Source organism: Rattus rattus, chromosome 1, assembly GCF_011064425.1.
Source record: "Rattus rattus isolate New Zealand chromosome 1, Rrattus_CSIRO_v1, whole genome shotgun sequence".
NCBI classification, from domain to species: Eukaryota; Metazoa; Chordata; class Mammalia; order Rodentia; family Muridae; genus Rattus; species Rattus rattus.
In genome coordinates, this window is record NC_046154.1 from 124,160,441 (window position 1) to 124,173,190 (window position 12,750).

Below are 12,750 nucleotides of genomic sequence, written 5' to 3' on the forward strand. Positions count from 1 at the left end.
CTGCTGACAGTTTGCCTTAGGAATTCAGCTATCTCCATTAAGAGCTTCAGAGTGTTTCTTAAAGATACTGTTTCTCATTGGTTCTCCCATAGCTGAAGACATGGCTGCCCAGTGTGTCACGAAGGTGGAACTAAATATTTCCTGTAACAACCTTTTGGATACAGATCTAACATCAAAGTCCGACCCTTTATGTGTGTTGTTTTTGAACACCAGTGGTCAACAGTGGTATGAGGTAATCCTGAATAATATGGGTGAAAACTGGTCCTTATTTCTTTTTGTCAATGTTAAGAGTTTACTTTAAAATGTTAAAAATAATACCACAGGACTGAAGAGTTAGCTTAAGAACCCTGGCTGATCTTCCAGACAACATAGGCTCTATTCCCAGCCCCACACCGTGGATCAGCCACCTACAACTCCAGTTCCAGGGGATCCAACACTCCCTTCTGACTTGTAGGCACAGTACCTGTGTAATACCCAGATGTACTTGCAGGGGAAGCACCACACACATTAACTGGACCATCTCATCTGTTAGTGCAATTTTTTTTTTAACAAATTTGTCATCGATAGTACAATTCCTCATGTACATAGAGAAATTTTCAAAAGATAAATAAGTAGGCTAGTGAGATGGCTCAGTGTCTAGATGGCTAAACCAGGTAATTTAAGTTTGATCTCCAGACCCCATGTGGTAGAAGGAGAGAACTGACTTTACAGTTGTTGGCTGACCTCTGCAAGTTGACCCCTAACCTCCACATACATGGTATATAGTACCTGTGCACCCCACATATACATACATTTAAAGACATTTAGTCTTATGCTTATGTGTAATTATATCCAGTACATAAAGATGTTAAAAATCTAAGTACTACTTGGATCTGAAAATCTTTTTGTTTTTTTGTTTGTTTTTGTTTTTTGGAATGAGTATAGGTTGAACGCACAGAAAGGATTAAGAATTCTTTGAATCCCAAATTTTCTAAGACATTTGTCATTGATTACTACTTTGAAGTGGTTCAGAAATTGAAGTTTGGAATCTATGATATTGACAACAAAACTATCGAGCTGAGTGATGATGACTTCTTGGGAGAATGTGAAGTCACTCTTGGACAAGTGAGTATCTAGTTCTTGATTTATTCTGATTGTTTGTTTTGTTTTGTTTTGTTTTGTTTTGTTTTGTTTTGTTTTGTTGTTATAGCATCTCACTACCTAGCAATGGTTGGCGTCCTCATTGCTGTGTAGCCCAGTTTGGTCTTAAACTTCTGGTAACCCTTGAGCTGCTGCTTCCATAATGCTGTGATTACTGGTATATGCCATCACACCCAGCTATTTTATGTAGATTTTAAACCAAAGAGTTGGGTGTTTTTGAAAAACATTGTGTCATAGAAAGTGTGCTATTGCTGTGAAGAGACATCATGACCACAGCAGCTCTTATAAAAGAAACATATAATTGGGGCTGGCTTACAGTTTAGAGTGTCAGTCCATCATTTTCATGATGGTGGCACACAGGCAGACACAGTAGCTGAGAGTTATACATCGTGATCACAGGCAGCAGGAAAAGAAAGACACTTGGCCTGGCTTGAGCTTTGAAACCTCAACACCCCTCAACCCCCACTCCCTAACACACTTCCTCTAACAAGGCCATACTTTGTAATCCCTGTCAAGTAGTACCACTCCCTAATGTCTAAGCATTCAAATATATTCAAATATGAGCCGATAGGGATCATTTTTATTTTAACCACCACAAGTTCTTAGTATAATTTTTTTGGTTGGTAACTGTAATAGCCCTCTTGGACATCAGTTGCATTTGGTTAGTGTACTTTTCTAGGTTGACCCCAGTAAGACTCAACCTTTCTAATTTTGTAACACTTTAATATGTTCCTGGTGTGGTAACTTCCAATGGTAACATTATCTGTATTGCTCCTTTGTAACTGTGATTTTGCAACTGTCATGAATATAATGTAAACATCTGTGTTTTCTGATGGTCTTAGCCCTGTGAAAGGGTCCTGTGACTTCCAGAGGGGTCCCAACCCCAGGTTGAAAACCACTGTTCCAGGGGTTGTTCTCCTGTAAAGAGGTCCATCAGTTGTGGTTTTGGTTTAAGCTCTTTCCTTTCATTTGCATTTTAATTTTCAAAAGATGATTTGGGTCTTGAGTGAGGAATCTTTCTCTTACTGCATAGCAAAAGATTTCTCCTTAACAATACTAATCTCTTTAAACAATTATGTCTGCTTTCTCAGCATTTACCTAATCTGTAACATTAAATTTTCATTTTTCCTTGATGTATTTTTTTTTAAAACATTTCCTTTGTTGCCAGTAGTTCTTTCCTACTGTAGACCTACCTGGGTCAGAGTGGAGAGCAGTAACCATTGCACAGCTTGATGCTCTGTCTTGAGATTTTTCTCCACCAAATGAATTAGACCATTACTTTTGAATTCAGCCTCATCCATATGCTCTGGGCATGGGCAGAAGATGGCCAGATTCTTTGCTAAATATGCCATCACTAGCTGTCTTAATCAGGGTTTCTAGTGCATGATGCATAAGCATCATGACCAAGAAGCAAGTTGGAGAGGAAAGGATTTATTCAGCTTACACGTCCACATTGCTCTTCATCACCAAAGAAAGCCAGGACTGGAACTCACACAGATCAGGAAGCAGAAGCTGATGCAGAGGCCATGGAGGGATGTTTCTTACTGGTTTGCTTCCCCTGGCTTCCTCACCTTTCTCTGTTATAGAACCCAAGACCACCAGCCCAGGATCTGTACCACCCACAATGGGCTGGATCCTCACTCCTTGATCACTAGTGGAGAAAATGCCTTATAGCTGGGTCTCTTGGAGGCATTTCTACAACTGAGACTCCTTTCTCTGTAATAACTTCAGCTTGTGTCAAGTTGACACACAAAACCAGCCAGTACACTAGCCTATAGCCCCATTCGTGAGAGTCCTTGTTCCCCTCTGAAACCTCATGATCCAAGTCTGTGCTGTTTTTGTAGCACAGCGTTCTGGCTTTCTAAGTTGTCACCAAATGACCTACTGAGTATTGCTTTTAGCATTCTAGGATTTTTCTAACACCACATTCCAAACTCTTTTTACAGTCCTCCCACAAAGTAGTTCAAAAGACGTAAGGAACACAGGGCCAGGCTCATCCCAGCAGCAGCCCCTCTCGGTCACCGTTGTGCTGTGTTAGCTAGTATCTTATGGCAGTCATGAGATATCTGACGAAGGATTTAAGGAAGAATAGTTCATTTTTCTTCAGAGAGGGTTTATTTTGTAGCTCCTTGTTTGAGCCAGGGTGGATCTTTCATCGTGTAGCTCCCTTTTGGAGTGGAGGTGATAAGATCTTTGAAGGTTATTCATGAAATAAATAGGTTGTTTGTGCGACTTCCCTTTTCTCATTGCTGTGACTAAATGCCTGGCAAAGCAGCTTAAAAAAGATTTATCTTGGCTCACATTTCAAGACTGGAGTCCATCTTGGAGGGAAGGCATGGCAGGCGGGTTTCTACTCAGAGTTTGTTGAGAGATGAAATGCTGGACTCTCTCCCATTCTCAGGAAGGAGCTAATGTATCAAGTAATGAATGAACAACCTAATGTCCGGACAGATACTATCTGCCAGAGTGAAGGCCTTGGAAACCTTTTCAAATGGGTTGTAAATGTGGAGATGCCTTTTAAATGTTTTTAAGGAATGCAGTTTTAATGTCCCTCTACTGACTGCAACTGAACTTTACACTCAAGTCCTTTTTTTGTAAAGTATGCATTTCAGCAACTTAAGTGATGAAGTATTACTTTCCACTTTTAACAGATTGTTTCCAGTAAGAAGCTGACTCGACCACTGGTGCTCAAAAATGGCAAACCTGCAGGGCAAGGGAGTATTACGGTAAAGATCACATCGTCTTTTGCTTCAAGAAATAGAGTCTCCTAGTCTACTAAGCAAATACTCTATAGCTGTGTCTGATCAGTTGGTCTTGAACATTGTGTTGCATTCACTCTGGCCTGTCATCACTAATGGCAACTGTCATGGTAACAAAAGACAACAATGGAACCCCTTCCTTCAGTTGTCATAAGGAAAAACAAAAGGAAAAACAAAAAACAAGAACCAATGAAAAAGTCATAGAAGCTCCTTATCCTGGCTTCCTGTCCTTGCATCTGCGCATAGCGTCACACGCAGGGTTTCCATGGCTCATTATTTAGCTATGAGCAAAGAATATGTATGCTTTACCATACTCTAAGTTTACAGTTAGTATGATGACAAGCTTTTGGATACCTTTTCTTGTAGTATTTCCTTCATCAGCGATAGTATTCTAACTAGTTTTCTGTGATATAGAATCTGGTTATAACAATTATCAAGTACGTTTTCCTCAGCAGCTTCTAGTTCTATCTTAGATTTCCAGGAGGACAAGAATGTTTAGACAATTGAGAGTGCTGACTTTTGCACTACAGAGAACTTTACTAATAGTTAAGATACTGTGGCTTCATTTCAGATCAATAAGTGTTTTACCTTTTTCTAAGGATTTCTTTGGAGAGGAGCAATTCTGAGCCTTAACTCCCCTACCCATGACAGTCCCAACCCCTTGTGTAGACTTTGCTATAGTGGAGTTAATACAGAGAGAGTTGAGATAGCCTGGGATTTGACTTAGGGTAGAGTGGCTCTTGCAGTTATACCAGACGAAAAGTGCTGGGCTCATATTTTACTTTAGAGGTCTATAGATAGGATTTATTTAATCTTCCTTCTCAATCAATGTGTGCAGATTTTTAGCTGGTTTTGTATAAAGGATATCTATCCTTCAGTCTTCTTGTACTTTGAATGTTCTATGGATTAGGAATATGTAGTTTACAGAACCAAATTTTTTTTGGCTGTTAGTTTTTTTTTTTTTTTTTTAATTTTTTTTTTTTGATGGTGGGACCGAACCCAAGGTCTTTCGCTTGCTAGGCAGGTGCTCTACCACTGAGCTAAATCCCCAATCCCTTGGCCGTTGGTTTTATCCTTGAACATTCTTGACCATATCCACAGTGGAAATATGTTTATAAACACATTGTGTGATAAGCACTGCATACCTCACCCCTGCTATACACACACCTGAAACATGGCCTAACTTGTGCCACATCCTGGAGTCAATCCCAAGCTGCAAATACAATGCAATAAAAAGAAAGTGCTTGGTTTGTATGTATTCATTTTCCTTCACCTGCTTTATGTACTTGTAGATTTCAGCAGAAGAAATAAAGGATAACAGAGTGGTACTGTTTGAAATGGAAGCCAGAAAACTGGATAATAAGGTAGGTACATTTTGTATATTGTGCAAGGAAAAGGATCACTTTTTCCCAACACTGGTCCCTTTTTGAGACATTAATAATGCAGTTAGAAAGTAGAGGCTATGGACACATGGGCACTGGGAAAATTTCCTGAACAGAACACGAATGGCTTATGTTCTAAGATCAAGAATCAACAAATGGGACCTCACAAAACTGCAAAGCTTCTGTAAGGCAAAGGACACTGTCATTAGGAAAAAACAGCAACCAACAGATTGGGAAAAGATCTTTACCAATCCTACATCTGATAGAGGGCTAATATCCAATACATACAAAGAACTCAAGAAGTTAAGACTCCAGAGAATCAAATAACCCTATTAAAAATGGAATACAGAGCTAAACAAAGAATTCACAGCTAAGGAATGCCGAATGGCTGAGAAGCACCTAAAGAAATGTTCAATGTTCTTATTAATCAGGGAAATGCAAATCAAAACAACCCTGAGATTTCACCTCACACCAGTCAGAATGGCTAAGATCAAAAACTCTGGCGACAGCAGATGCTGGCAAGGATGCGGAGAAAGAGGAACACTCCTCCATTGTTGGTGGGATTGCAGACTGGTACAACCATTCTGGAAATCAGTCTGGAGGCTCCTCAGAAAATTGGACATAGTACTACCTGAGGACCCAGCTATACCACTCCTGGGCATATACCCAAAAGACACTCCAACATATGACAAGAACACATGCTCCACTATGTTCATAGCAGCCTTATTTATAATAGCCAGAAGCTGGAAAGAATCCAGATGTCCCTTAACAGAGGAATGAATACAGAAAATGTGATACATCTATACAGTGGAGTATTACTCAGCTATCAAAAACAATGACTTCATGAAATTCTTAGGTAAATGGATGGAACTAGAAAATATCATCCTGAGTGAGGTAACCCAATCACAAAAACCACACATGGTATGCACTCATTGATAAGTGGTTATTAGCCCAAAAGCTCTAATTGCCCGAGATACAATCCACAGAGCACATGAAGCTCAAGAAGGACGACCAAAGTGCAGATGCTTCAGTCCTTCTTAGAAGGGGGAACAAAAGTACTCAATAGGAGGAAATATGGAGACAAAGTTTGAAGCAGAGACTGAAGGAATGGCCATTCATAGCCTGCCCCACCTGGGGATCCAACTCATACACATACAGCCACCAACCCCAGACAATATTGCTGATGCCAAGAAGTATATGCTGACAAGAGCCTGATAGAGCTGTCTCCTGAGAGGCTCAGCCAGAGCATGGGAAATACAGAGGCAGACGCTCTCAGCCAACCATTGAACTACGAACAGGGTCCCTATTGGAGAAGTTAGAGAAAGGATTGAAGGAGCTGAAGGGGTTCGCGACCCCATAAGAATAACAGTGCCAACCAATCAAAGCTCCCAGGGACTATAAACCACCATCCACAGAGTAACCATGGACAGACCCATGGCTCCAGCTTCATGTATAGCAGAGGACGGCCTTGTTGGGCACCAATGGGAGGAGAAACCCTGTGTCCTGCCAAGGCTGGACCCCCAGAGTAAGGGAATGTCAGGACAGGGGGTCAGGAAGGTATGGGTAGGTGGGAGAATACCCTCATAGAAGCAGGGTAAGGGAGGATGAGATGGGAGTTGTGGATGGAAAACCAGAAAGGGGATAACATTTGAAATGTAAATAAAAAACAATCCCCCCAAAACACAATGTAGTTAGTCATCTGAGCAGAGCACTCTTCCCCGCTCCCTCCCCATTCCCTTTCTCCTTCTCCCTTATTTCTTCTCTGACTATGCTTAAACAGAACCTAGTTCCCTTCAGCTTTTCCATATGATGCAATTAAAGATTAAAAGAATACAAGCATTAATATTACGGTAAAGTTTAAGAAAATATTTTAGTAACCTTTAGGGGAAAAGTTAAACGCCTGTGGTTTATTAATGATAAATTAGCTAACGCTCTTGCATTGCACTACTTGAATACACATCAGTGTACAGTGTTCTTCACCATTTTTGTTTTCCTTAAAACTTAATTTGAAAGTGTCTTAAGACTAGTTTCTAGTCTTTAAAAATTAACATATATACATTAATACAATAACTTTTTTAAAAATACTGTATTGCCATATGTGGTGATGTACACCTTAAATCCAAGATGTGGGAGACAAAGGCAGCCTGGTCTACAAAGTGAGTTCCAGGCCAGCCAATAATACATAATGATAAGCCATCTCAAACAAACAAACAAACAAACAAACAAACAAATCACCCAAGAAATACCGTGTTCTGTCACCCATCCCTAACACTTGTGATTCGTGGTGAATTTTGTTTCTCTATAGCCACTTTCCCTCTTCCCAGACACCATGTCATTTTGCATGCAAATATTTTGGGATGTTTCTAAAGACCATTTAAAGTGTAACTATTTTAAACGCCTCTTAAGATGCTATTTGATCTATAAATTCTTCTTGGTTGTGTCTGTCTTGCCATCTGTCCCTCACTCCTCTCTTCTTCCTTCCCCACCCACGTCCATTCATTTGTCTGTCTGTACATTTAGGAAACAGACTCCTCTGTACAGTTTGTACATTCTGCAGGTAGCTAATAAAACCCCCGTGGCATCACTTCTCTTGCTTTATTTTCTGTTTCCTAACTCTAGTAAGCTGATCTGATGGTATTTTAAAGTGTTGGCAAAACAATTAATATCAGTTGTGATATGTAACTCCATCAGGGGCTTTATACTGTGCTATATTTTTTGGTAATTTTAATGACTACTGATGATAGCTCTCTGCACATGTTATATTCTTGCAGGTCTGCAAAACAGTGATGTTCTTAGTAAGAAATGCTTCCCCAGAAAGATGTTTCTCCAAACTGAATCTCTCTGATTGATTGATTGATTGATTGATTGATTGATTGATTTTTGGTGTCTTGAGGCAGGGTTTCTCTAGGTAACAGCCCTGGCTGTAATGGAACTCACTAGCCTCAAACTCAAAGAGATCTATCTATCTCTGCCTCCCAGGTGTGCATGTGCCCCCATGCCTGGCTCTATTTCTCCATTTTTATTTGAGAGGGGTGTTATTAGATTTTTTAATTTTATTTTATGCATGCGGTTGTTATGCATGTTAATGTTTTCCCTATGTGTATGTGTCCTCATGAAGCCTTTGGAGGTGCTCAGATCACTGTGTGGATCCTGGAAGTTGACCTGGGTCCTCTGGAAGAGCAGCATGTACTGAAACATCTCATCCTCACATTTCTCTGTTTTACAGGGTCTTCTTGACACGAAGTACTAAGCCTTTGATATTCTCTGCATACCTCTTTTTCTTCTGAATAAGTTGATTCCCTAGCATCTTCTAGATGTGACCACTAAGAATTTTTTGTTGTCCTATGTCAGTCTTTAAATATCTATAAACTTATGTTTAACATTAACAACTGCTAGCTACAATGGGCAAATTTTGGCTGATATTCAAATTATTCCCAGCCTCAGTCTCAGGTTTGAAGCAGACCGGTAACAAGTATCTGTAGTTAGTCCCCTCGTTCTAGTTCTGTCACTTGACATGATGTTCCATGTTAATTGTTTTCTAATCTCCGTCCTAGACTGACACATTAAAAGGACCGGGTGTCACTTTAGTGGCTGTGTGTTACCATTTGCTCTTGCTCTCACTCAGGGTTTGTTTCTGGGCCTTTTTAGTATATGTACAGACACAGAAAACTTTTCTTTTAAAGGTTAAGTGTGTGTGTGTGTGTGTGTGTGTGTGTGTGTGTGTGTGTGTGTGTGTGTGAATTTATGTGCCTGTGCACTTGTGATTGTGTACACAGAAGCAAGAGGAGAGCATTGGATCCCTCAGAGCCAGAGGTGCAGATGTCTGTAAGACATGTGTATGCTGGGATCTGAATTAGTCCATGTCGAGCAGCAGGCGCTTGTAACGTCTGAGTTATAGATGTTGCCAACTCCCTTTCTCTATTAAAGATAATTTTCTTATGTTTTTAACCTTATACTCATGACAGTCCCCCTGTGTCTGCCTCCCGAGTAGTGGGATTATAGGTGTGACCCCTGTGCCAGACAGGAAAAGTTGTTTCGTTTTGCTTTTTTCTGAGATACAAGTTAAAGCCCATATCTCTCAGTTGATAAGATATATGACTTCAGGAGTTATTAAAGCCTGCAGTCTTTTCCCCATGGCTAACTGTCCTGTTTTCATAGAGTTGGTATGACTAATGTTTGGGGTATCATTTGTGTACTGAATACTAGGTGAGTGGAAAGTTAAAACGCTGACATCGAGCCAAAACACATCTTAACATTTTAAAGTACCATGGTTTGAAACACAGGGTTGTTCATCACAGTGCCTTTTAATGGTTCTCCCTGGTAGACTTTCACACATAAAAGTTAGTGATAGAGAAAATGGGATTGATATTTGCAACCAGTGTATCATTACTGTGGAGTTGGACCTATGTGCTTATATAAAAATATATACATGTATAACATGTTTAAGGTGTGTTTACGTAGGGTTTAAGATAATGAAAGATGCTGTTCAAATGCAGGATCTCTTTGGGAAGTCAGATCCATACCTGGAGTTCCACAAGCAGACATCAGATGGCCACTGGCTGATGGTTCACCGAACAGAGGTAAGTTCTTGAATCTGAAAGTAGAACGATAGTTTTCTTTGGCAATATTATAATAATAATTTAATACACTCATACATCCAACATTTTTAAGACACAATCTTTGTGTAGAGCACTGGCTGTCCTGGAACTTACTTTATAAGCCATGTTGGCGCCTTGAATACACAGAAAAAACTCCTTTTTTTTTTTTTTTTTTTTTTTTTTTTTTTGGAGCTGAGGACCGAACCCAGGGCCTTGAGCTTGCTAGGCAAGCGCTCTACCACTGAGCTAAATCCCCAACCCCGAAAATACTCATTTTAATTCAGATTTCTATGCAGTCAGTTATAAACAATGCTCATTCACTTGATTTTTTTCTCTTAAAAAAGAGGCACTGCCTTGCTTAATTATTTACATTTAAAAAAAAACTTTAAATTATATAAAAAATACTATGTGTTCTTCATTGCACTCTCTCTCTCTCTCTCTCTCTCTCTCTCTCTCTCTCTCACACACACACACACACACACACACACACACACACACACACACCCCTACACACACCCACTCACATACCACACTAGTGAAGCCAAAGCCAATTTATTTTTCATTTGGAAAACCATCCTTATGTAAACCACAAGCATCTAGATTCCCTTCAAATATTCCATCAGGCAGTTTTCAGGAGTAAGGGCAGCCAGGAAAAGGAATGCAGACCTTTAATCTCAGCACTCTGGAGACAGACAGATCGCTGTGAGCCAGCATTGTCTACATAGTCAGTTCTAGGCCAGCCAGACCTACATTGCAACACCCTGTCCCAAAAGAGTTAAGGGCATGCTGCATCACTGGGAAATTACCTAAGGAAGTTATCATTGATTGACTAATGCCATTCCGTGTACCACTCATGCTCAGATTTCCTCAGTGTCAAATACATTTTATATAGATTGTATTTTGTCTAGGTTTCTGTGAGGCCTCTTGTTTCACTTTTTCCTGTTAGGCTTCCAGGTAGTTACCCACTTCTTTTTACCTGCCCATGCCGTGGAATGGTTCAAATTATGGAGACTAAAGGAGATTCTTGTGTTTACTCCACATGTCAAGAACACTCCATATATTCTGTAATCAGGATTCTCAGACTGCACAGTACCAGTGATACCAGGCAATTTGTTTAAGCTGGTGACCATAAGGCCTGTGAGTCATAAAGTCCTATGTTCTCTATTTGTAGTTTATAAGTTCTTTATGGTGTAATACTTTGAGACTGAATAAATTACTTTCTCTAGGGTTTTGCCCAGTGATTTCATCAACCAGTGATGATCCTTGCTTGAGTCAGTTCGATTATTGGCTAAAAAATAGTGATTTTGTTTTCCTCAAATTACCACTGGATTAATTACTTTTTTACTTCTGCAATAAAACACCATGGTAAAGGCAGCTTATTAAAGGAAGGGTTTATTGGGGTTTACAGCTTCAGAGGGATAAGAGATCCTTGTGGAAGGCTGGAGGTATGGTCACTGGAGCTGGAAGCTGAGAGCTTACAATTGAATCTCACAGGAAGTAGAATGAACTAGCAATGTTGTGTGTCTTTGAAATTTCAAAGCCCACCCCCCAGTGACAAACTTCCTTCAGCAAGCTGCACCTCTTAAACCTACTTAATCAGTACTACCAAGAGGAAAATACGGATTCAGATGCCCTTGACTTTGGGAGACATCTTTTATAAACCACCACACCCTTATGCCTACATTAGTAAGCACTCTTCTTTATCATTGTAAACTCACAAATTGTCATGATACATTAATATCATTTATACAGTTCAAATCAGACTTGATGAGGGAGTGATTCTTCAGATGAACCCTGGGATTTTCAGTATTGGTAGAATATGTTTCTATTTTCTTCTATTTCAGAGTTAGAAGAAACAATTTCTCTGAAATAAGTTTTACCATACAAAGTATTTAGAGACCAAGATCCGAGTGCTAGATGTGTTAATCTATATTACGATATCATACTTTTCCGTCTTTTTCAGTGGTCATAGATGAAAAATATATTCATAAATATTTCAAAAAATATTTATGTATGTCTGTCTATGTAATAGAAACCTAAAAATTCAAAATTATATTTAAGTTTTCAATTCTTGTTCAACAGAGCAAGAACCATCTTTTTAAATTTATATGGATGTTTTATTTACTTGTACGTCTGGGCCCCATGTGCATGCAATGCCCATGGAGGCCAGAAAGAAGGCACTGGATGCCCTGGAACAGGAGCTACAGACAGTTGTCAGCCACCATGGGGACGCTAGGAATCGAACCTGGGTCCTATGGAAGAACAGCCAGTGCTCCTAACTGCTGAGCTATTTCCCCAGTATCCATAGCTCTCGTTCTTATCCCGCTCCATCTTTTAGTACTTTGGGACCATGATGACATGCTGGTTTCCAAGAATCTGTAAACTACCATTGTAATTCGCCATTGTTAGCAGCTGTTTTCCCATCAGCTTTTTCTTTAGTCAGAATGTACTGCAGTTAGACAGTTTATTACACTTTTCAGATGACTGTAATTCATTATTCTACTAACTTTTCTTGGAAATACTCGAGAGAGAAGTTGAGGGATGAGTGGTGAAAATGTAGCAGGAACCCAGGAGAGGCAAGAACAAGATACTGATGAACTGCATGTTCTGATAGATGCTTTGTTCTTTACAGGTTATAAAAAACAATCTGAATCCCATGTGGAAGCCTTTTAAAATCTCTCTCAACTCTCTGTGCTATGGAGATATGGACAAGACCATTAAGGTAATCCGAACTTGTCACACATGTGCTCTGTAGTTTGCTGTGGGATTATGACCAGATAAACCGGTCATAAATAGAAATCCTCATAAGTTAGGCTAGATGTGTAGCTTTGTTAGAACACTGCGTAGTGATCTTGAGGGCCTGTGTTTATT

General features: G+C 39.8%; 1 protein-coding gene across 1 annotated transcript in view; it reads left to right on the top strand.

Annotated features, from left to right (window-relative positions):
- Cpne3 (copine 3) overlaps positions 1-12,750 on the top strand; it is a 32,227-nt gene continuing 19,477 nt past the window's right edge. The window contains exons 1-6 of the mRNA XM_032905448.1: positions 1-232; positions 925-1,104; positions 3,792-3,866; positions 5,192-5,263; positions 9,778-9,861; positions 12,512-12,601. Coding sequence (XP_032761339.1) covers positions 101-232; positions 925-1,104; positions 3,792-3,866; positions 5,192-5,263; positions 9,778-9,861; positions 12,512-12,601 — 633 coding nt within the window. The 5' untranslated portion in view covers positions 1-100. The remainder of the gene's footprint in view (positions 233-924; positions 1,105-3,791; positions 3,867-5,191; positions 5,264-9,777; positions 9,862-12,511; positions 12,602-12,750) is intronic.